Here is a 23,727-nt window from a genome sequence, read left to right as displayed (position 1 = left end):
TAACCAATCAGAAGTGAGAACTCAACAATAAAGGCAAATCTCTTTTAAGGACAAAACTCCATTCAATCATTTATGCAGTGTTTATTTCCATTTCTTGCTGGTTCTCCAACAAATGATTCATGAAACATGACAGCACTATTTTTTGTTAAATAAGCTGAAAATTTGCTTGCATAATCATGGCACAGAGAGGAAACACACCAACATTTCCAAAAAAAAAAAAAAAAAACATTATTAAAAAGAAAGAATGAAAGAAAAAAGAAAAGAAAAAGCAAATTAAGTTAAACATATCAGATTCTAATACAATGCCCTACTAAGGCAAAAGAAATCCGTCAACTTGATCAGATTACCATTAAACCGGCTCTATCATATCATCCAGCTACTATTTATTTGGCAGGACATCGAGTGAACTTATTTAATGATTTTTTTCCCCACTCTATAATCAATCAGTTACAGCTTTTTGCCTTAGTAAGGGCTGTATACAGATTTCCATAAGCATTAATAAATCCCTCTGGCACCTTCTGCAAATAAAACATGCAGCTCATCTGTCAAGATACCGAAGTAAACAACCTTCTGTAAATATAATACCATTTCCATCACAGAAGGTTATGCATAACTAATCCTTAATTTAAAAAAAAAAAAAAAGAAAAAAAAAAAGACATATGGTTGTTAAAAGCCTTATGCAAGTCAGGATTATGGTGAACCGGTCATGTCGGCTTCTCTGTCACCTGCGTCTGTCTCGCCTCAGTGCGTACAGTACGATTAATAGCTTACGTGATGAATATTGCTGCTCTGGGCCTCTAGTGTTCTTAATTTGCCATGATATAAATATCCATGGAGGAGTGAAGTTTTAAGCCCGTTGTACACCGATCAGGCATAACATTATGACCACCTGCTATTTCCCCTTGTGCTGCCAAAACAGTCCTGACCCATCGAGGCATGGAGGCCTGAAGGTGTGCTGTGGTATCTGGCACCAAGATGATAGCAGCAGATCCTTTAAGTCCTGTAAGTTGCGAGGTGGGGTCTCCATGTGCCCCACCTCTCAACTTACAGGACTTAAAGGATACTTTGACCAAAGCAGACCGGAACACCCGGAGCTGCAGTTGCAGTTTTGGAGATGCTCTGATCCAGTGGTCTAGCCATCACAATGTGGCTCTTGTCAAACTCGCTCAAATCCTTACCCTTGTCCATTTTTCCTGCTTCAACTTTGAGGACAAAATGTTCACTTGCTGCCTAATATATCCCACCCACTAACAGGTGCCATGATGAGGAGATCATCAGTGTTATTCACTTCACCTGGCAGTGCTCATAATGTTATGCCTGATTGGTGTATATCTAGTATGACAAAAAATTTCAGAGACAGAAAGACGAGGTACAGAGAGTCTTTGAGAAACTATCGTAAATGGACCGGCGTTTAACTTCCCACTCAGAGTGATTACTTTGCATTCTCAGTGTCTGTGTTTTTGACGCCTTTCTCCGAGGCCGCAGAGCTCTGATTCGTCTGCGCGCCTTTCTTTTTCGCATCTTTGCTGTCAATGAGAGCATGCTCACGCTTCACCAGCTCCTCGAGATCACCCTGAAATGAAAGAAGGTGGAATAAAAGGAACAGAATGATCAAAATGTGGCTTATTTATACTCGGAACACTTGAGCATTTGTACAGTTATTGAATCTGTGGTGTATAATATCATGCTGATGCGGGTCAGGAAGGCTACGGCAGTCATAGTGAGCATCAAAGCATCTTAGCGTCCCATAATATGTTGCACTTTTGAGCTGCTCCTTTCTGCCATTTACAGGAAGCCGAGACTACAGTGGTTGCCAAACCACTTGGGTACAAGCTCAACCAAACTGGGTAGCTGAAAAAAAAAAGCCTTATATTTTTGGTTAGTAAAAATAGTTAGCGTTCCATTTGAGACGATACTACCCTTCTACACTAGACGGTAGAGTAAATAGGGCATCGTCCAAGCACATAGTGTGTAGTACATCATTTGGGACATAGTTTCTGACTCCATGGTCAAAGTGACATTTTCCCTTCCATTTAAATGTAAACATTAACTAAAACACTTGATCTGTATCTGCATGATTTTATGCGCCACATGATTGGCTGATTAGATGACATGGCTGGTTTTTGTATACTGCAGATGAATAAAGTTATTAGTCGACATGCTTGTGTGTGACATTGTACCTTCCATCCCAGCAGCTCTGCTAGAGCCAAGCAACCGTCATCACACGTACTCAAATGTGCAACATCCCTGTGATCAACATGAAACAGCGGTTAAAATAATCATCATCTTTAAAGACAACCTGATCTTTCTGAGTTCACTCTGTTTGCATGATTTTTTGCTGACTTTAAAGCAACCTCTGACTAGATCAATAAAAGTAAATGGGTGGTTTGCAATTAGCAAAATTATGAAAAGATATTCAAGGAGCTAAGCACGAGCGTTGGCAATGGCATTAAGGTAATACATATGGCCTCACTCCTGGCAGGAAATGTTCTTTAGTTATTCTTCAGTAGTAGGATTTTGCCCACTTATTCATTCAAGCAAGCAGTCTTCCACTTATGTCTGGGGGTTAGCTTATAGACTCCATGTTTGCTTTGGAACAACTGTTGTTCATAAGCCAATCAAATACTTTTAAATAATAAAAGCAACGCTGGATTGGTGTTTCATTAAGTATGCATTCTCACGCAGCAAGTTTTCCTGGACTAGACTCCGGTCCCACTACAATCTTGACAGTCATTGAAGATGAACGAGGGGAAAATAAAGTGTCCAAATATGTAAATTAATTCTGAAAGAGGTTACATTTCATTTTTTAAACATTTTAATCCACACAAATTTTAAAGTTTTAAAAATTTAACAAAATTTAAAAGAAATAAACTATCGTGCCAAAAGTTTTGGGACACCCCTGCAAATAACTGAATTCAGGTGTTGTTTTTCAGGGGTTGGGCTCGGCCCCTAATTTCCATTGAAAGGAACTCTTAGTGCTTCAGCTTCATACCAAGACATTTTGGACAATTTCCTGCTCCCAACTTTGTGGGCACAGTTTGAGGATGACCCCTTCCTGGTCCAACATGACTGTACACCAGTGCACAAAGCAAGGTCCATAAAGACATGGATGAGAGAGTTTGGTGTGGAGGAACTTCACAGAGTCCTGACCTCAACCTGATAGAACACCTTTGGGATGAATTAAAGCAGAGACTGTGAGCCAGATCTTCTCATATTACTCTGGCTTGCAGTCTCCGCTCTAATTTAAAGCCCAACCCCTGAATTCAATGATTTGGAGGGGTGTCCCAAAACTTTTGGCAATATAAGTGTATGGTGGAAACCCAGTCTTTATATACATACGCTGACAACAAACTGATCTGAAAACTGTATTGCGTAACAGCTCAATGAGCACGGGTGAGTGACAGCCATATGACTGAGTGCAAAAAAAGTCACATAGTCATTCAGGTTACTGTGGCCACAAGAGCAACAAGAACCTCATTAGAATAGATCACAAGTTGAACTTGATTTATTTTTAAAAACATCCACTGGACAGCAATCAGCACTAACCTGTAGGCTTTATCCGAATCGAAATCCATTCCTCCTCCGAATCCCAGCAAGCCCAGTGCGAAATCCGACTGTCAGAGATGAACGGCGATTAAAACATGATTCGCAATAGTCAGTGGGAAATGTTTCAAATGGAACGAGTATGAGACTTTATAGGCACACAAATTATCAGTACCTGTCCTGTCTTCTCCATGTTGATGAGGAGTCGAGGACAGCTGTTGGGAACTCTGTTGAGAGAGCAGATTAATGAAGAGTCAGATTAATGAAGAATATACGAAGGATTAATCAGTGGTCTTGGCTTTTAATACCACGTGGACTCGGTACCAGTATATACACACTCACATCTAGCTTACTAAATGTGTTAGAGTTGCACCTTTGGTGGCAGGCCACCCAGTTATTAGGTGAGCAAAAGTTAATTATTCTTCATTCTCCCACTTCTGCAGAGGTGAAATACATGCTCAAATGAGTCAAGGTCTGGTGACTGACTGTGACTGGCCAATCTAAAACCTGCCATTTTAGTTGTCTCGTCAGTGTGATTTGGCTCATTGTCTTGCTGCATGATGAAGTTCCTCCCAATTACAAAGTTGAATCTAATCTAATCTAATCAGACTGGATGCATTTCTCTGTAAATTGGCAGACCGAATGTTTCTGTAGACTTCTGAATTCATTCTGCTGCTACCATCAATAATAAAGGTTAGTGAATCTGTCCTAGAAACAGCCATGCTAGCATTACCTCCACCCTGCTTAAACGACGAGCTTTTGGATTTTGGATCATGAGCAGATCCTTTCTTTCTCCACAGTCGGGCCTTTCCATCACTTTGGTAGAGGTTGATCTTAGTTCCAAGGCTTTTCTGGCTCATCTCTGTATTTCTTTGAGAGACTGGTCTTCTGATTCTTACTGCTGATGAATGGTTTGCATCTTGTGGTATGGCCTCTACATTTCTGCTGCTTTTGAAGTCGTTCTCAGATGGTGGACTGTGATATCTTCACCCTGCCATGTGGAGGTTGTTGGTGATGTCACTTGTTTTAGGGTTTGTCTTTACAGTTCTCACAAGGTTTCTGCCATGAGCTGCTTTGGTTCCTGTTTGATGTCTGATTGTTAGTACACCTGTGGTTTCTTTCTATTTCAGGACATTCCAAATTGCCGTAATGGCTTTGTCCAATGCTTGTGCAGTGGCTCTGACTGATTGTCCATCTTTTCTCAGCTTTAAAATGGCTCTCTTTTCTCCACCATATACAGCTCCCTGCTCATTCATGTCGGTTTAGCCTTTTTCGCAACTAATGCAGTCTTCACAGGGCAAACCCTGGACTCGAACCAAAAGTAAACGTTTGGTCTTACTCATCGTTTAAACAATCGATCTAACAGGGCATACCTGGGCAACAAGAAATACCTGTCAGTCACTGTTCTAGTTGTTTTGATCATTAGAAAATGTGTGCAATTAAACAAAAGGTGTCATGTTCTATGTTCACACATGTAGATGTAAATATTATTAAATGAAATCTGAAACTCTGATCTATCATCTCATATTGATCGTTTAATGTCAAACCCAAATTTATAGTGTATAGCCCCACCCAAAAAAAAAAGGAGAGAAAAAAAGAAAAAAGAATGTGCCTCGCCATTCCAATACTTTTGGAGGCAACTATACATATTGTGCAAGCAAATGTAATAGACACAAATGGCTTCCTTATAATGGAATCACCGTACAGTTTCTTGTGCTTTGTTTTATGATATCCAAGCTTTATTGTACCCAAAAAGGTTGGTAACATATTCTTTCCTATGAGAACGAGCTCATTTATAAACACTTTTTATGGCCTTACTGTTCCAATACTTTAGGAGGAAACTACAATATGTTGACTAAAAGTGTCCACTGAAATTTATGTTTATGCTGTGCTGACCGCATAGTCCGGCAAATGTTATTTGAGATATTGAAGTACACAGTACTTAGTGAAGTAGACAGGATTTAGCGTGCAGAAATACTTTCCATCATAAAAACCTAGAAACATTGCAGTATATCTGTAATGACTTTTACATTTTCTCACCTGCTGACGAGAGACGCAAAAGGTTGAACCTGCAGAGACGTGCCCATGATGATAAGAAGATCGCACTGAGGAAAATCCTGTACACACAGAGAACATGTGAGTGGAACAGCAGAATGAGCGATGCTGTTCAGTAGAAATGAAACTGCTTGCTCACCTTTTTCATTGAGCTGAAGAATCGAGCTGGCAGATTCTCACCAAAGAACACGATATCTGATGATTAAATGTAGGTGATTTACATGCTGATTATTGAAACACACACGAAGAAAGTTTCACAACTTAGTGCTTAATGTTTTATGGACTTGTAATAATTATACACGGATATCTCAGGAAGACCGTCTCAGACCAAATTCTCGTGTAATTTCTTTGTTTCTGGCATTAGTTTACATTTCTTCCAGCGTGGAAATGAACCCTGCTCTGAAACAGCTGGATCACAGCTGTTGAGCTTCACCCTCTTTTCCTTAAATGGTAACTCATGCACAGCTTACATTACAATTACAATTAACCTCACTTGCAGCAGAAAGCTTTAATGAATGTTTTTAAATAGCTGCTAATTGATTGTATAGGAGGGCATCATTTCTGAAAATATGAGACAGCCCACATGCTTTTCCCCCCTTCTCCTTCCCCACCATGTCATCTCCTCATACTCGACACTATGCTGATTCCACTTATAACCAACATGAGAGTTTCGTTATCGCTCATCATATAAACTTTAATTCTCTGACATGATTCACAGCACCAGCTGGAGGAGGATGATCACCTACCTCATGCTGAGTCGAGTTTCCCTTATAAGGATTCTTCCCCCTTATGGTCATTTTAAGGAGTTTTCTATGCCTCGTCTGCCTTCGGCTTGGGGTTAACGCCGGGCGTTAAGCCACTGACATCTGTCGTGTTGCTTTTAGATCATATGCATTGTAAAATGCACTATAAAAGTAAGATTAATGCCTGCTCCACAAGGACCTGCAGACTTCTCTTCATCAACACTCTCCACTCTTTACCAGCTTGTTGTTAATCTGTCATCTCTACTGTTATTGTTATAGCCATTGTCATGTGTTTTGCTTTAAATGTGATTTGGAAAGTGCTACATAAATCCTTTTATTGCTTTTATTATTGTTAGTAGTAGCAGCTGGTTTATATGGTAGTATATGAGCAAACTCCTTAACCGTATGTATTAATCGTAAATACAGTTTAAAAAAAAGGTCCTACTTCTTATTTATTTAGCAAGAGAACATGTTTAGATATATTTTAATACATATGACCAGGCATAACATTATGACCACCTGCCTAATATTGTGTTGGTCCCCTTTTTGCTGCCAAAACAGCCCTGACCCGTCATGCACTGTGTATTCTGACACTTTTCTATCAGAACCAGCATTAACTTCTTCAGCAGTTTGAGCAACAGTAGCTCGTCTGTTGGATCGGATCACACGGGCCAGCCTTCGATCCCCATCAATGAGCCTTGGTCGTCCATGACCCTGTCGCCGGTTCACCACTGTTCCTTCCTTGGACCACTTTTGCTAGATACTGACCACTGCAGACCGGGAACACCCCACAAGAGCTGCAGTTTTGGAGATGCTCTGATCCAGTGGTCTAGACAACACAAGTTGGCCCTTCATCAAACTCGCTCAAATCCTTACGCTTGTCCATTTTTCCTGCTTCTAACACATCAACTTTGAGGACAAAATGTTCACTTGCTGCCTAATATATCCCACCCACTAACAGGTGCCATGATGAGGAGATCATCAGTGTTATTCAAGGCACCTGTCATATAAGGCACGGTCATAATGTTATGCCTGATCGTTGTGTATGTATTGTATATTTTGTGAACATGTCGGCTTAAGAAAGGTCTAGACAAAGAAAATGTGGACATGTATTGTTTTTGTGAGTCATGTGTTAAAATGTTTTCCAAATAATCCCTCTTTAGTATAATACCTACAAAACTTCTACAACTGATAAATTATATGAATAAAAATAATGCAAATGTTCAATTTAGTTATCATAATTGAAATGATCATTATTCTGAACTCACCAGGTTTGACCAGACTGTTGCAGGCTTCACACTTAGGAATGTCTTCAGCGAAGATCTTGTCTATCAATTGGATATATGAATAAAAATCAAAAGCATTCAAATCACCTCACATGAATCACTTCTGATCTGCCCTGAAACAAGCAATGGACTGAAGCCTCAGGTGTATGTGAGAAAGTGTACCTCACCTTTCATCCACTCCATGCTGTACTCCTTCCGGCAGAGAAAACTCACACAGTGTGACGTGTGAAAGGTTCCATGGGCTTCGATCAGGTCCTCTCCTTCCAGTCCTGCCACTCTCTCTAACGTATCAATGTTCTAAGAGATACAGAAACCTGGATTGTCTAAAACTGACCATTAATGTGACAATACACAAACACACACGAACCTGACCTGACCTGACCTGTGAATAGCAGCGTTTGAGAAGGCCTCTATCCTTTAGCATCCTCATGAAGTAATGACACACGGTGGGCTAGATAAGACAAATCGGAGACAGTGTTAGAAGTTAAGACAAGCACAATGCTGAGAAAAAGACTCTCTTCCACTTCAGCATATATCTGATATTTTGGGGAATTATGGAATTCCTACCTTGAACTGTCCTGGATACAGCTCTCTGGCCAAAGCAAAGAAAGGTTCTGGATGTTTCTGATGGGACATGATGGTATGTTGTTTAACATCTAGTCACATCACTTAGTGTTAATCTACAAAATGTAAACTAAAGCCTGGTTTGTATTTTCAGATCATTTCTTGTCACACTGTACAGGTTCCCAATAAAATCCTGTCTATTTCTCTTTATACGTAGATTATACATTAAAGATTCTTTAATAACAGACTGCATAAAAGTGGCCTTGGGGTAGTGAGATAAGTTTATTGTCCATTTCCACTACTGAATTTGTAATTATATCATACTGTCGTCCCATTGGCGTCTTGGCAGCATTCTAAAAATAAAAAAACATATCTAACACTGCCAGAACTGTCAACAGTTGTCTCTGGTCTCTATATCTTTAATCTCAGCTTGATCTTACAATTTTTGTCTGCAACACCAAAACTCAGCTGATGATTATACAGCTAAAAATAGCTGGAAACATTTTGCCTAAGGTGCACCTAAGGTCTCACCTCCAAAGAACAAGTCACAGAGATTTAGTTAACACCATTTACACCAAATAAATGACAAATAGAGACACAGACCTTGAAGTAGTCGATCTGGAAGATGGCCTCTGGGTACGGAAGGTTGTACTTCTGCAGATTGGAATAGAGGCCAGTTCCGGGAGAGCGGAAGTCAGGGATGCCGGCCGCTGCATCAAAAGAGAGAGAGAGAGAGAGAGATGTTAATAATATGCTGATTTGTTTCTAGTCATTAGATTATGCCAAGAAATAAATAATAATAGCAGTGCACTTACAGGTTGATATTCCCGCACCCACCATACAGATAATATTCTTGCCTAAAGAACACAATAAGACAATATACTGCAGTTGAACAAGTTGCTAAACAGTTACAGCATTTATCTACATTATGTGAGAGCGAAAACCCCTGAAAAAGATTACAGATCTCGATGTAACATTTATACTTACATTTACCACTCAGTATATAACGAGCAACTCCGTCAAGGCTCAGTTCATCAAGCACTTTCTCTCCGGGGCTCAGGCCAAGTGTCCGAGAGAAGAGACTGCGCAAGAAATCCACTTCAAAAAAAATAATAATAATGAAGTTAAAACTTAATTTCCATCGTTGATGTATGAAGCCGAACATAGTAGTGTAATGTAATAGTCTATACTACAGTTACTGACGTACTGAACAAGGAAAAAACTGCTATTTACTTTCAGTGTCTCCAGAAGCGTCTCCCTCCTCACTGCTGTCGTCAGACTCGACCTAGAACATCAGAAAAGCATTTAAAGAAATAATAATGTAAAACAAATATGGGCTGCAAAAAAATGTTCATATTTGTTAGACAGTCAACCTCCGCATGCTTAAAAATACACAACACTCTCACTCAGTTTCCCTGTGCTGTTATAACAACCTCCACTCTTCCATGAAGGCTTTCCATTAGATTTTGGAGTGAGGCTGAGGGGATTTATTCCTCTACCTTACTTATAGTGAAAGGAAATTGTACTGTTACAGCATACATAGATCTCCTATACATTCTACTTGCACTACATTGCCAAAAGTTTTGGGACACCTTCCAAATCATTGAGTTCAGGTGTTATTTTTCAGGGGTTGAACTTGGCCCCCTAGATTTGACAGTTTGGGGATGACCACTTCCTGTTCCAACATGACTGCGCACAAAGCAAAGTCCATAAAGACATGGATGAGTGAGTTTGGTGTGGAGGAACTTGACTGGCCTGCACAGAGTCCTGACCTCAACTCGATAGAACACCTTTGGGATGAATTAGAGCGGAGACTGTGAGCCAGACCAAAACTGGGACGTCTGCCTTTACATGCACATGAATTTAATATGGAGTTGGCCTGCCCTTTGCAGCTGTAACAGCTTCAACTCTTCTGGGAAGGCTTTCCACAAGGTTTAGGAGTGTGTTTATGGGAATTTTTGACGATTCCTCAAATAGCGCATTTGTGAGGTCAGGTACTGTCTCCGTTCTAATTCATCCCAAAGATGTTCCATCAGGTTGAGGTCAGGACTCTGTGCAGGCCAGTCAAGTCCAAAATGTCTTGGTATGCTGAAACATTAAGAGTTCCTTTCACTGGAACTAAGGGGCCAAGCCCAAGGCCCTTGAACAACAACACCTGAACTCAATGATTTGGAGGAGTATCCCAAAACTTTTGCCAATATAGTGTATATGTATGTAAGTTATCATAGCTTTTGAACCTCAAACCAGTCTGTCCATTCTCCTCTGACCTCTCTCATCAACAATGTTTCCACCCAAAGAACTGCTCTGATCTTTTCTATCTATGCAACGGTTAAAATCACAGACATCACAATTACCCTATTTTAATATTTGACAGGAACATTACCTGATACTTTTGATCAGTATCTGTATGATTCTGTGCATTGGGCCGCTGCCGAATGATCGGAAAACTGCCCAAATAACAGGTGTAGAAGGTATACAATCATCCACTTAATGAATGTAACTGGAATCGGTTGGAAACCACAATAAAACCACCACTGACCAGATATTATGTGGACCGATATGTCAAAACAAGCAAACCAAAAATATCTGCCATTATGAAGGCCCTGGTTTACACACTTTATATGGAATAGATGAGTTCTTGTCCCTAACCTATAAGGTGAACTAACAAGAAAGATGGTTGAGTAACAATACGATGCAAGAATACAATAGGACAGTTAAAGAAGCCTAGGGGTCAAAATCTGCAATGGTATAAATTTTGATCTGAGCCAAAAGTTTTTAGTTCATAATTCTACCTTAAAACTTTTATACCCTGACTTACAGTCATGACAAGAGCTCCAGCTTAGTCTTGTATTTAATAGTTTCACTTTTAAAGTCTTAAAGTCTTGAGGAAAGGTCTGGAAAAAAACGTCACACATCACAAGTTTTGGTTTTACTAAACAGTTTAACCTAGCTAGTAACAGGCGCGAACCACATCACAGAACACATGACTGTGGTCTATTTAAACTGTGCATCGGAAGATATTTTCTCACAGGTCTGTGTGTGAGAATTTTATATAGCTAGCTATTGCATGAAGGTCAATCGTACTGTTTTTGATTAATGCCTTCATAACAAAATGTGATACTGTGCGTGATATACGAGAGCTTCTGATGGTCACATAAACACAGGTTTATATTACTGCACTTGGTCTAATACATTATTATTACTTCTACAGCAAAAACTCAACTTGCATGGCAGATGCTTCAAATAAACGGATATTAAAAACAGCGCATTGGTTTATTTCAAGTAAGTTGTATTTGCGTTGAATATAGCATATATGGAGCTGGGTTTAGATGCGACTGTTGTGGTTAATCAGAGTAGCTTTTTGAGCGAATTTTCTTGACTGTTGATGACAAATACTGTAAGTGCATGTTGTCAGGTTATGCCAGTAGACTGTTAAGATATTAAAAGGTCAGATCCGGTACAGTAAGCATGTCTGCAGTTTAGCTAGGGTTTTTTTTAGGTAAAAATTTCAAGCAGTACTACATGAGACATAATATAAAAGGGAAGGCTAAAATATACACCTACATATACACTACCAGTCAAAAGTTTGGACACACTTTCTAATTCCACGGTCTTTCATGATGTTTATTTCTTTCTACAGTGTAAAACAATGCTGAAGGCGGCCGAAATACACAATAATGTCCTTTGAACAGTTGATATTGAGATATGTCTGCTACTGATGCTCTGTAAAGCCTTCATAACGGCTCTAATCTGAGGTGCTGTTAATTGGTGATTTCTGAGGCTGGTCACTCTAAATGAACTTCTCCTCTGCAGCAGAGGTCAGTTTTGGTCTTGCTTTCCTGGGATGGTCTTCATGTGAACCAGTTTCATCATGGTGCTTGATGGGTTTTGCAAAATGCACTTGACAATACTGTTCTTGCAAAGAACTATTCCAGAACACCTGACCTTCGTGTCTTAAAATAACAACTGACTGTTTTTTTGTTGTCATTACATATGGATTACTGAAGTCCATGTGTGTTATTTCATAGTTTTGAAATCTCCAGTATTGTTCTAGAATGTAGAAAATAAATCCCTAAACAAAAAACATTGAATTAGAAGGTGTGTCCAAACTTTTGACTGGTAGTGTACCTGGGAGTCCATACTGACAACAAACTGGACTGGACACTAAATTCAACAGCACTCTACAAGAAAGGTCAGAGCAGGTTGTACTTTCTGAGGAGGCTCAGGTCCTTCAACACCATACTGCATGGTGTCTAGTGTCATTTTCTATGCAGCAGTCTGTTGGGGAAGGAACATGAAAGTGGCAGAGAGAAATAAACTGGACAAACTAATCAGGAGGGCTGGCTCTGTACTTGGCATGGAGCTGGACCCAGTTCACGTTGTTGTTGAGAGAAGGATGCTGTCAAAACTCCATTCAATCCTGGACAACCCTTCTCATCCACTACACAGTGTGCTGGTTGATCAGAAGAGCAAATTCAGCCAGAGACTGATCACTACTGAGCACTTTAGGAGATTTTTCATCCCCGTGGCAATTAAACTGTACAATTCCTCTCTTTAAGTGTTGGGACATTTTCATGTGCAATAATCAATATTATAGTAATTTTGGGTCTTTCATGCACATTACAATTTCACCATCATCTATCATGTACAATACAACTTTACTATTATCACTTATTAAAATTATCACCAATTTACAATCATTGCATGCAATATTACAGCTCTACATTATTATTTGTAATTTATTTATTCCATTTTACGGTTCATATAACGGAGTATATATTTCTTTCTTCTCTCTTATATTTTTGTTACAGCAACTGTAACATGGCAAGGGAATTTCCCCCTGGGAAGTTTTTTGAATCTTGAATACACCAGTCAGCAATAACATTATGACCACTGACAGATGAGGAAATAATTAGTGTTATTCACTTCATCATGGCACCTGTTAGTGGGTGGGATATATTAGACAACAATGAACATTTTGTCCTCAAAGTTGATGTGTTAGAAGCAGGAAAAATGGACAAGCGTAAGGATTTGAGCGAATTTGACAAGGGCCGGATTGTGATGGCTAGACGACTGCAGCTCTTGTGGGGTGTTCCCGGTCTGCAGTGGTCAGTATCTATTAAAAGTGGTCCAAGGAAGGAACAGTGGTGAACCGGCGACAGGGTCATGGGCGGTCAAGGCTCACTGATGCACATGGGGAGTGAAGGCTGGCCCGTGTGATCCGATCCAACAGACGAGCTACTGTTGCTCAAACTGCTGAAGAGGTTAATGCTGGTTCTGATAGAAAGGTGTCAGAATACACAGTGCATGACGGGTCAGGGCTGTTTTGGCAGCAAAAGGGGAAACAACACAATATTAGGCAGGTGGTCATAATGTTATTCCTGGTAAGTGTATGTCACTTGACAGTGAAACTGTTAAAGATAAGCACAATTTCATTGTCTTATCGGTGGAATTATACACCAACACACACCTAGAGGCAGACTGTCTTTCCTCAAAATACTAAATATGTTAAAGAAATATAGCTACAACAAAGTTGTAACCTTTTCTTTAAATGGAAAAAAACCCCCACCAAACCTACAATTCTGTCTTCTGTTTGTTATATATATATATATATATATATATATATATATATATATATATATATATATATATAGAGAGAGAGAGAGAGAGAGAGAGAGAGAGAGAGAGAGAGAGAGAGAGAGAGAGAAGTTGGTGGTCTCATGCATGTACATCACGTCTTTCTGTCTTTTATTATTATTATTTTCTTTGTTTTAGAAAACAATCATCATGGTCCATATACAAGTTTTTCCTGTTTGTATGCTCCTTTTCAAGAATTTCTTTCATAGGATCAATAAAGTATATCTATCTATCTATCTATCTATCTAACTAACTATTTCGCATACACCTTCACAATGTCATGTGTCGGCAATATGCTTTGAAAAATATTAAGCCAAGTGATTGTTTCATTTTGTGCAAATCACCGGACATGACTGCCACTTACAGCTGCATTTGGCAGTCTATAGTGCAGGCTACAAAGAAATCAGCCCCAGTCATGTTTTCTCATACCATTCTGTTTTTTGTTTTTCTTTACATACATCAGTTGTGAAGCTCAGGTGCAGCTTAATTCCACAATAATCTGCCTGAAGACAGAATCCCTGCTATCTCATTATACCAGCCACCCCTGGTTGCACCCTTGCTCCCCAAAGCAAATTACTTAAGGTGTTAAGCAGGACATTAAAGTTCAAGGCTCTGCGCATGCGCACTCGTGTTTAATCGAAATTTCCGGGCTCATCCTAAAAAATTAAGTGCCAACGCACTAAGACCAAATGTTTGTGGTTAATAAGATGTTACCTCGTGTTCAGGTGTATCAGGCTCCTCCTCAGCTGTTTTAGTATGTTCTATAAAACAAAACAAAGCAACATTACAAAGATCCGGTGCTAACTTGTTAGCTGGCTAGCTTCTAAACTGTCTCGGTAATCAAGCATAGGAAATAGGTTAGTTTAAGTGACACGCTTATTAAATGTCACGGAGCTGCAGCTTAATTAGACTATTACCTTGGGAGTCAGACATCTATCCGTTTACCTGTAAATAAATCGTATATTTGAACAAAGTGTTTAAAACCCCAGCTATTCGTTTAAAGGGAGAAGTGCTTGTTGTTGTGCGTCGAGAAAAGTGGTCCGACTGGAAACAGAAACCTCGTTAAAAAAATAATGAAATAAATAAAATTGGTTTATTTCCCCGTCACGATCAAAAAAATCAGGTTTACAGACCAGAAGATTTAGACACTTAAGCAACCATTAATTTTAGAAGCAAATACAGAATCTCAACTTAGTGGTATAAGAAAAACAGTACCCTTGAGGTTCAGTATGGTAATGCAGAGTAAAATCCACATAGGCTACTTATGAAATGTTAACATTTCATTCAGCTGTTGCATTTGGTAAACTCTGTAACTTACACAATGTAAAGTAGGTGAAATGGCTTGGTTGAAAAGAATATACCTCTCCCAAAAGGCTGTTTTCGTCTTGGACTCCCTTATGGAGATCCCCTTACATTCCCACACCTCTGTAATAAGGCTTATTGGATTGACCACTCTCTTAACAGACTTATCCCCTGAACACGTGTTGAACAGATAAAGTACAATCCGAAGCACTTTATATAAATTATTATTTCTTGACAGTCGAACACAACATTTACATTCAACTTTACATGGAAAAAAATACAGGTTCCAGCTACCGTAACACAGTCTTTGATGGATTTTTTTCCAGCTTGTAGATTATTTTCCAGCTTTCTTATTACTTTATTTAACTGAAGCAAATGTCTTTGAGCATTTCTAAAATGTACAGTGTTAGCAGTTTCTCTTCATATGTGCTTTGACACTTTCTAGCTGGTTACAGTTGTGGAAAAAGTCAGGAAAATTGACCGTACAACATACAAACCAGGCCGAAATACAACGATAAGTTTAAAAGGTACACTCACGTCTTGGGTCCGTTAACTAAAGACTTACATATAATCTTTTTTTTTCCGTGTATAAGCATTTCCTGCACAAATACACCGATCAGGCATAACATTATGAGCACTGACGGGTGAACTGAATAACATTATAAGTGATCACCTCATCAAGGCACCTGTTAGTGGGTGGGATATATTAGGCAGCAAGTGAACATTTTGTCCTCAAAGTTGATGTGTTAGAAGCAGGAAATAAAGATTTGAGCGAGTTTGACAAGGGCCAAAGTGTGATGGCTAGAGGACAAGATCAGAGCATCTCCAAAACTGCAGCTCTTGTGGAGTGTTTCCAGTCTGCAGTGGTCAGTAACTATCAAAAGTGGTCCAAGGAAGGAACAGTGGTGAACCAGCGACAGGGTCATGGACAGTCAAGGCTGGTCCGTGTGATCCGATCCAACAGACGAGCTACTGTTGCTCAAATTGCTGAAGAAATTAATGATATGGTTAATTATGGTTCTTATAGAAAGGTCTCAGAATACACGTCTGTGTGACGTGTCAGGGCTGTTTTGGCAGCGAAAGTGGGACCAACACAATATTCGGCAGGTGGTCATAATGTTATGCCTGGTCGGTGTATTCCTCACTCACTTGAACTACTTAAGCGTCATTAAGCTTGCTGCCATCAGATCGCTAAACATCATCGGTCGTCAGTCCTGTTACGTCTGAGCATTTCTCAGAGAGTCTGCATCTGTGGGCTCGAGTCCCTGATCATATTCGGCACCGATGACCTTACAATGAGGCAACATCTCCTCAATGAGGATGCGCACCAGGCCTGGACTCTGCAGCTGTGGGAGTGAAGATATATCCAGCTGCTGCAGCTTCCTGGAAGCAGAAAGAGAAAAGATATATATATATACACACACACACACAAAAAGGTTAATTAAACCTAAAAAAAAAAGCAGACATTTGTTGATTGCATAACTATTTACCCCCGGGCTTGTACTTCACACAGTCACCTTTTGGCTGCAATTATAGCTCAGTTCTTCTGGGAAATGTCTATCAGCTTTGCACATCTGGATCCTGATATTTTTACCCATTCCTGTTTGTAAACTCAAGCTCTGAAAGACTAGATGAAGATTGCTGCTAAACAGCAATTTTCAAGTCTCAGAGGTCTGGGATTCGATTGGGCCGTTCTTACACATTCTTGGTGTATCTTTGATGCTATTTTCAGGGTGACTGTCCTGTTAGAATGTAAACCTCAGCTATAGTTATAATTCTCTTGTAGACTGGAACAGACTTCCTTCTGAGATTGCCCTGTATATAAAGTAGCTCCATTCATTACACCATCAAACTTGACCGGTTCCTCAGTCCCCACAGATGAAAAGCCATTCCCACAGCATGATACTACCACCACCATGCTTTAAAGTAGACATAGCACTTTGTTTTAAAGTCAAAAAAATTTCAAATATGGTCTCATCAGACCATTATGCACTCTGTCAACCGTTTCACTTGCCTTTTTCCCCTCTCACAATAAGTCTTTCTTCTCAGCACTATTCCATAAAGTCCAGCTTTGTGGAACATGCAGATGTACTACATACACTCCTAAGTACATTTCAGTTACAGGTTTTAAGAACACAATGTAGGAAAGTTCAAGAGGACTCTATAATGATTCTCTACATGCAGTATTAACTTTCAGTCAACTTCGATAACATTAAACGCTACTTCAATGCTACTAGTATGTTGAATTGTAATACTCCCAACACCATTTTGTTTAGCAAATTTACACCAAACTGATATACCTGAGGTGTTGCAGTGCAGCTAAACCTCCCACAGTAATACGAGGGCAGTGGGAAATGTTTAACTCCTGAAGGGTCTCACGGAAAATATGCAGGCGAGCAAGAAACCAGTCATCGACCTCCGGACAGCCCTGCACCGAGAGGGAGCGCAGGTTTCGCTGACTCGCTGTGGAGAGAAACATATTGCGAAAGAGTTATAGTTCAAAAGGTCATGGAAATGGTGTCAGCTGAGACAAAGCACTTAAGCCTGACCATGGCAACAGAAATGCTATTTATGTTATTGCAAAAAGTTATGTTAATTTAAAAAAAAAAAAAAAAGAGGCAGAACGGGATTTATTTAATAAATATACATATCTGCACAGGTCATTGATTATTTCCCTTCAACAGCATATTCCTCTTATAATTTCCACAATAATTTTTAAAGAATTTTTAGGAATTGTCGATAATAATAATAATTACCGCTAATAATCAATAATTAATTTTTTTATTTATTAAAAAAAGTTATATTTTAAAAACTTTTTCAAATCCATTTGTAGTTTATATGGCATATAAATGTTGCATGAGTCAAATAAAATTCCTATTAATACTAAGGGCAAAATAAGTTACTGAGAAATTCGCCTTGAAGTCATTACCTCTTGCGGTTCCAAAGAACTAACACAGCAGCCCCCTTCTAAAAATAGAAATTTCTTCACGGAAGGTTTAACCAGAGCAATCATTTTTCTTTGTTAAAACAAAGTACATCTATGGCGATGTAAAGTCTCTCGAATTAGCTGTTGAAACAATCCCTATTTATAAGAATTCATAATAATGCAAAGCACTCCTGATAACCAACACATACACCCATGGCCTATAGGCTACATCATTGACTGCGGTACCTACTGCTGCAACAAATAATATACCACAACAGTATAGTGCAAATAGCGATAAGACATTTGTACACATGGTAGTGAAACTTCTTTAAACAGAACAAATGTTGCAGAGTCATGTTTCAAACTGGGCTGAAACTTGTATCAGATTTAGATTTCCGACACAGGAAGCTCTCAAATTTCACCAAATGCAGGAAGAAGGAGGGCTGTTTTGCTAGCATATATAAGTCATAAATTACACACATAAGATATGATCTGTATATTTACTGCACTACTATGTACATACACCGATTCCGAGTAAACTCTTTTATTGCATTAAAAAAAAGGGTTAGAATGAAATTAACTTCATCCACCTGTCAAGGGGCCAATAGTCAGGGAGGAAAAAACCCTGAAGTTTACAGCACGGCTAATTTTAATTCTTTTCAGATCTGCGCCAAGTAAACATTCCTGTGTGAGCAATGCGTAATAATATATATATATATATATATATATATATATATATATATATATATATATATATATATATATATATATAAATATATATATATATATATATATGTGTGTGTTTTTATGTGAATGCTGCTTCACCTGAAAGAGTAGTGTGTCCTGTATTTGCATGGCAAGTGGTCCAACACCCTAAACAGTCTACCTATACTATTATGCTGTTTTTTTGGGACCTCTTCTAATGATTCATCTTTATTCATACCAGTGAACTTCATCATGAACTGTAACGTTTGTCTATTTATTTTTCCAATGTACACCTAATGCCACTTCATTTCATTTGCTAATCTACTCCGTGTGCGAGTGTAAGGAGAGAAGATTACCGACGTTGTGCAGTCCATCGTGGTTTATCAGCGTCCTGCTCAAGTCAATCTCCTCTATAGTTGCACCTGGTGTGTTTACAAAGTCAAAGCTAAACTTCCCCTTCGAATTGACGCGAAACCACTCGGTCTGTCCGGCAAACCTGTGAACAAAAAGCCTTTCCTGTTAACACTACTCTCTGTTTGCAAGCACAGTGCTTTGCAAAACTTCTGGGACTTAAAGGAGATAATTCTCTAGAGTTTACACAGAATGGTGTGTGTGTGTGGGGGGGGGGGGGCACAAGATCCACTTTCCTGCAGAATTTAGCTCTAACCTTAATCGGGGGGTGGGGGGTATCAGTAAATCACAGGTGGAGGAGTTTGATCAGGAAGACAATTCTCAGGCCTCAGGAACAACCAGTGAGAAACACGGAGTGTATACTTCACAAGAGGAGTGTGTACTGAAAGTCCTTATATATTATATATGACAGGAAGTCTATAGTCACTTATATAATCACTCTTTGCATCTGTGGTGAGCAGAAAAGCATCTCAAAACCTCAAAAACTTTAAGTAGCAGATAAGTTTCGACTATCAGGTTCCACTTCTGTTAGGCAAGAAGAGGAATTTAAGACTACCCTGGGAACAGATTCACCCAAACTAGACAGATCTGAGATGATTAGGGAAAAAAAAAAAATCACCTGGTCTTTGCCTTTAACCAACCTGACCTCTACATTTCGGGCATATGGTAGACGTCCTTATCCGGAGCAACTCACATTTTATCTAATTTATACACCTGAGCAATTGAGGGTTAAGGCCCTTGCTCAGGGAGCCAGCAGTGGCAGCTTTGTGGACCTGGGATTTTAACTCACAACCTTCCGATAAGTAGTCTCAATGCCTTAGCCACTAAGCTACCACATATATATTCTCAACAATGTGTTTCCACCCACACCATTCTGTGTAAACTTTAGAGACTGCTGTGGGTGAAATTCCCAGGAGATTAGCAGCACTATCTGAAATACTCAACTCAGCCCTTCTGGTACCAACATTCATGCTACAATCAAAGTCACAGAAATCAGACTTTTAACGAATATGATCTTGACCTGAATCCGACTGATTTTATGCATTGTGCTGCTGGGACATGATCGGCCCTATTAGATAACGGTAAGTGTATGATCCAGTGTATGTTTTATGTGATATTTTACTTTTGTTCTGGGATTTTCTGTAAAAGAGAAGTACTGTACCTGAAGCCTCCTCCCAGCTTCAGAATGGAGTACGCTGCTGCCACATTTGCGCCGTATTTCTTCTGTGCGGACTCGTAGAACCTGCATAAGACGCACAGTCTATAATGTCTCACGGTCTATTCAAAAGTACTTTGAACTCTCGCAAACATTTACACACTGAGGTTATTATTCATTTATCATTATTTTGTTTTTTATCTCAGTATAGAGATATAGAAAACAGAGAAGACAAAAGAGCAAAATGTTTTGTATTCAAAGACTAGGAACTCAAAAACCTGCATACGGTACCAAACCGCCCACAGCATCTTTCGTGAGAGTGTGTATAAATGTGTCAGTGCCTCACACACTCTTTACACTCCATTGCAGGACTGTAAATGTGTGTGATTGTGCCTTATCACATTGTGGAAACTTAAGACTACTCCAAAAATTGCTGCAGCCTCCCATACTACGTTCTTCAGCCTAGAAGTTTCAAGTAGCAATGATAAAGGGGGCTTTTGACTGAAAGATAAGTTGGTGTGCGATGCTGTGAAGCCTGCAGCATAAATACTACGTGTAAATGATAAATGCTACAATAATAAGAACCACAAAGCTAGGTTTAATGAACTTAATTAGATAAATAATGTATATGACTAAAATCCTAGGATGAAAGTAAGTTAATACGAATGTGAGTGCATGATGTTCTGGCATTTCATCCGAGGATGAATTCCTGCCTCAGGCACAGAGTTCCTGGGAAGATCCACCAAGGATAAAATTCCTACCGTGTATTAATTAATGAATCAATCGAGTTATGGGAGGCATCATTACACCCTTTCTGTGCTTCCTCTGAAGGAACAATTAAGAAGTGAGAAAGGGAAACAAGGAAGCACTATTAAATACACAAGAAGCACTCTTCCTCTGTTGCCTGGATTATAATTGTGACTCACTTATTATGTTGCTTTGGATGAAAACTGACTAAACATTAGAACTCACAAATTTTTACGCCGCATATCCCGATTTCTGAACCAGCTGCTCAATCTTATGAGATATTCCACCTCAACAAAGCGGTGATTTAACTGAAGGAGGAACTTGCTGAACAGAGATGGAGGACTAGAAGCATAATGCCTTCTAGCCACAATGAGACTTGGCACCAGGGCGCAATGCCTCCTCACCTGAATCTAATAAGAAGAGAGGGGGAAAAGAAAGAGAAAAGAAGATCAGAAAGCTCACTGAATCAATATTATTTCATTGCATACAAAATTCATTACACGTGTGTATCTTAGATCGAACAACCATCCTAACTGTACTATCCATGTGTATTCATTTTAATGCACTCCAAAGCGCGAGAGGCGTTCAATCCAATTAATTTCTAATGAATAAATTGTCAATAACTCAGCCAATAAAACCAAATGCTTAATTTTACAAAAAAAAATACGCAAATATGTGGACTGAAATGACACGCAGTCCTAGAAAACATGTCAACATGAAGGTTTTACTCACCAACATGGAGGCCGCCATGTTGAAAATCTACTGCTACGGCGAGCACAGAAGGCCAAACGATGTTTTTAATTTCTGTATGTTTATGAAACTAAACAGCAGAGGGCGCAAACATAAAGTGGAATAAAATTACAAACTCAAAGTAATATTAAGAATATATTGAGAAATGCATTTTTGTAGTGTAGATGTATTGGCACCCTTCATGTAAAACACATAATGCAATGAGAAATCTTTTGTGTCTAATCATAAGGGACCATGTAGGACTATAGATAGAGAGAGATAGAGAGATAGATAGCTATCCCAAGTGACAGTCAGTACCAATATCATTGTAAATGGTGGGGCATCGTTAAAGTGTCATAGTAAGATAGCATATCATGTCCCAGTTGAAGTGTTACTCATGTGTGTATTTGTGTGTACTCGGTGAGAGCGATGTGTTATAGCTCAGGCAGAAAGAAAACAACCACCTGTCCTATTCACATGGCTTGATGAGATAAACAAAAACAATCCTCCTCTGTAGAGTGCATGGTGGTTCATATCCAGGTAAATATACTGTACTCTGGACTGGAATGGATCTTAAATTGGTGTGTGTGTGTGTGTGTGTGTGTGTGTGTGTAGTATCACAGTTGTTATCAAATGACAGATCAAAGTCATAAAACAAATCAATTCACCATTTTGTTCTCAACAATTCTCAAAAATTAAACAATATTTAAGAATATTAAACACCCGTGATTTCACACTGATTGGGAAGAAGTTGTTTGTATCGGACCACAAAGTATCTCTCTATAGACTTCAAGTGAAATAATCATCAAACCACCGGTTTAGTCAATATCTTTATGAAGAATGAGGTTTAGGTCTCCAGTATGGTTTTAGAGATTTGTATAGTATATAGCAGGGATCCTCAAATCTCGCCCACGAGATCCACTTTCCTGCAGAGTTTAGCTCTGACCTTAATCGGGGGTGGGGGGTATCAGTAAATCACAGGTGGAGGAGTTTGATCAGGAAGACAATTCTCAGGCCTCGGGAACAACCAGTGAGAAACACGGAGTGTATACTTCACAAGAGGAGTGTGTACTGACAGTCCTTATATATTGTGAGCCTGTGATTGTGCACGTTTGTGTAATCTGTAAGATGGTATAGTCCATAGAAGATACATTTTTAGGTTTTATTCTGGTGTTAACATGATGGATAAAACCAAACGAATGCATTATGGTAATAAATGTAACATTATATATAGATATATAATTCATATATGGCTTAGATTTTTAATACTAATACTAAGTCTTTTATGTTTAGTAGTAAAGAGTTTGTACAGTTAGCATTAATCTTCCTAAATATTAAATAATTTGATAGAAAAAGAAAAATAACAACGAGTAGTGAGCCTCATTAATACATACTATATGTATACACGTTATCTAATACACATTCGTTATCTTTGGGTGTGTATATTTGATATATAAATATATATTTGTGTATGTTTGGTCTGTTGGCTTTGGAAGTATGAAGTCAGCTTTTCAGGGCTCCTTATTCCAAAAATCTCAGCACCACCCTCATCATTAAGTGTAAAGTGTACACTGTATTTATTTGGTATTTTTCTAACCAGAGATCTGATGCAAGGACAAACTGATGCAATCTGATGCAACGATCACAGCCGCTTGTCTTCTTTCTGTCTCTGCCTCTATGTCTGTCTTTCACTTCTGTTTATTTGCTTTTTGTTATTTCTGGGATGTGTGTTAGAGTGAAAACGGAGGAGTGATCATTTTTGTCAGTCTGAAAGAGCTTTTGAGAGCGTCTTGTACAGTAAGGTTTGATTCCAGATGTACTACTGCCGCTCGGCTAGGGTGGTAATGCAGCGCAAGCAGAAATGCTTGATGTGAACTAAAAATAAGTGAAAATGTCTTAAATGCCGCAAATAAACTTGACAGA

The 23,727-nt window shown here is 39.0% G+C and overlaps 2 protein-coding genes across 3 annotated transcripts; both read right to left on the bottom strand.

The window, feature by feature from the left end:
• Window positions 1-64: 64 nt before the first annotated feature.
• sirt2 (sirtuin 2 (silent mating type information regulation 2, homolog) 2 (S. cerevisiae)) lies at window positions 65-14,911 on the bottom strand. Of its 2 annotated transcripts, none has more exons than XM_058418216.1 (16): window positions 14,774-14,900; window positions 14,543-14,589; window positions 9,425-9,476; window positions 9,179-9,289; window positions 9,007-9,048; window positions 8,795-8,901; window positions 8,195-8,251; window positions 8,010-8,078; window positions 7,795-7,924; window positions 7,610-7,669; window positions 5,738-5,793; window positions 5,584-5,660; window positions 3,719-3,770; window positions 3,547-3,614; window positions 2,181-2,247; window positions 65-1,573 (listed from the first exon to the last, which is right to left on the bottom strand). In XM_058418216.1, coding segments are annotated over exons 3-16 (1,038 nt in total). In that variant the 5' UTR covers window positions 9,426-9,476; window positions 14,543-14,589; window positions 14,774-14,900; the 3' UTR covers window positions 65-1,432. The 2 variants fall into 2 exon arrangements, with proteins under 2 accessions (XP_058274199.1, XP_058274198.1); XM_058418215.1 differs by having other exon boundaries at window positions 66-1,573; window positions 14,746-14,911.
• On the bottom strand, window positions 14,908-21,912 carry dmac2 (distal membrane arm assembly component 2). Its single transcript, XM_058418218.1, has 6 exons — window positions 21,808-21,912; window positions 21,301-21,485; window positions 20,335-20,415; window positions 19,118-19,257; window positions 17,431-17,593; window positions 14,908-16,513 (listed from the first exon to the last, which is right to left on the bottom strand). Exons 1-6 carry the CDS (start codon window positions 21,823-21,825, stop codon window positions 16,348-16,350), a joined length of 753 nt encoding a protein of 250 aa, XP_058274201.1. The 5' UTR covers window positions 21,826-21,912; the 3' UTR covers window positions 14,908-16,347.
• Window positions 21,913-23,727: the final 1,815 nt, after the last annotated feature.

The sequence above is a fragment of the Hemibagrus wyckioides genome, linkage group LG20, assembly GCF_019097595.1.
Source record: "Hemibagrus wyckioides isolate EC202008001 linkage group LG20, SWU_Hwy_1.0, whole genome shotgun sequence".
Lineage (NCBI taxonomy): Eukaryota > Metazoa > Chordata > Actinopteri > Siluriformes > Bagridae > Hemibagrus > Hemibagrus wyckioides.
Note: the sequence above shows the minus strand (reverse complement) of the source record. Positions and strands in the feature narration are given on the sequence as shown.

What these genes read in the sequence shown, in the direction of transcription:
- dmac2 (XM_058418218.1), bottom strand. An exon ending in AAGCTGGGAGGAGGCTTCAG is followed by an intron (nt 19,258 to 20,334) that starts GTACAGTACTTC and finishes TTTTGTTCACAG; the next exon opens with GTTTGCCGGACAGACCGAGT. An exon ending in GCTGCACTGCAACACCTCAG is followed by an intron (nt 16,514 to 17,430) that starts GTATATCAGTTT and finishes TTCTGCTTCCAG; the next exon opens with GAAGCTGCAGCAGCTGGATA.
- sirt2 (XM_058418215.1), bottom strand. An exon ending in TCCAGATCGACTACTTCAAG is followed by an intron (nt 8,252 to 8,794) that starts GTCTGTGTCTCT and finishes ATGTCCCATCAG; the next exon opens with AAACATCCAGAACCTTTCTT. An exon ending in CAGCATGGAGTGGATGAAAG is followed by an intron (nt 7,670 to 7,794) that starts GTGAGGTACACT and finishes TCCAATTGATAG; the next exon opens with ACAAGATCTTCGCTGAAGAC.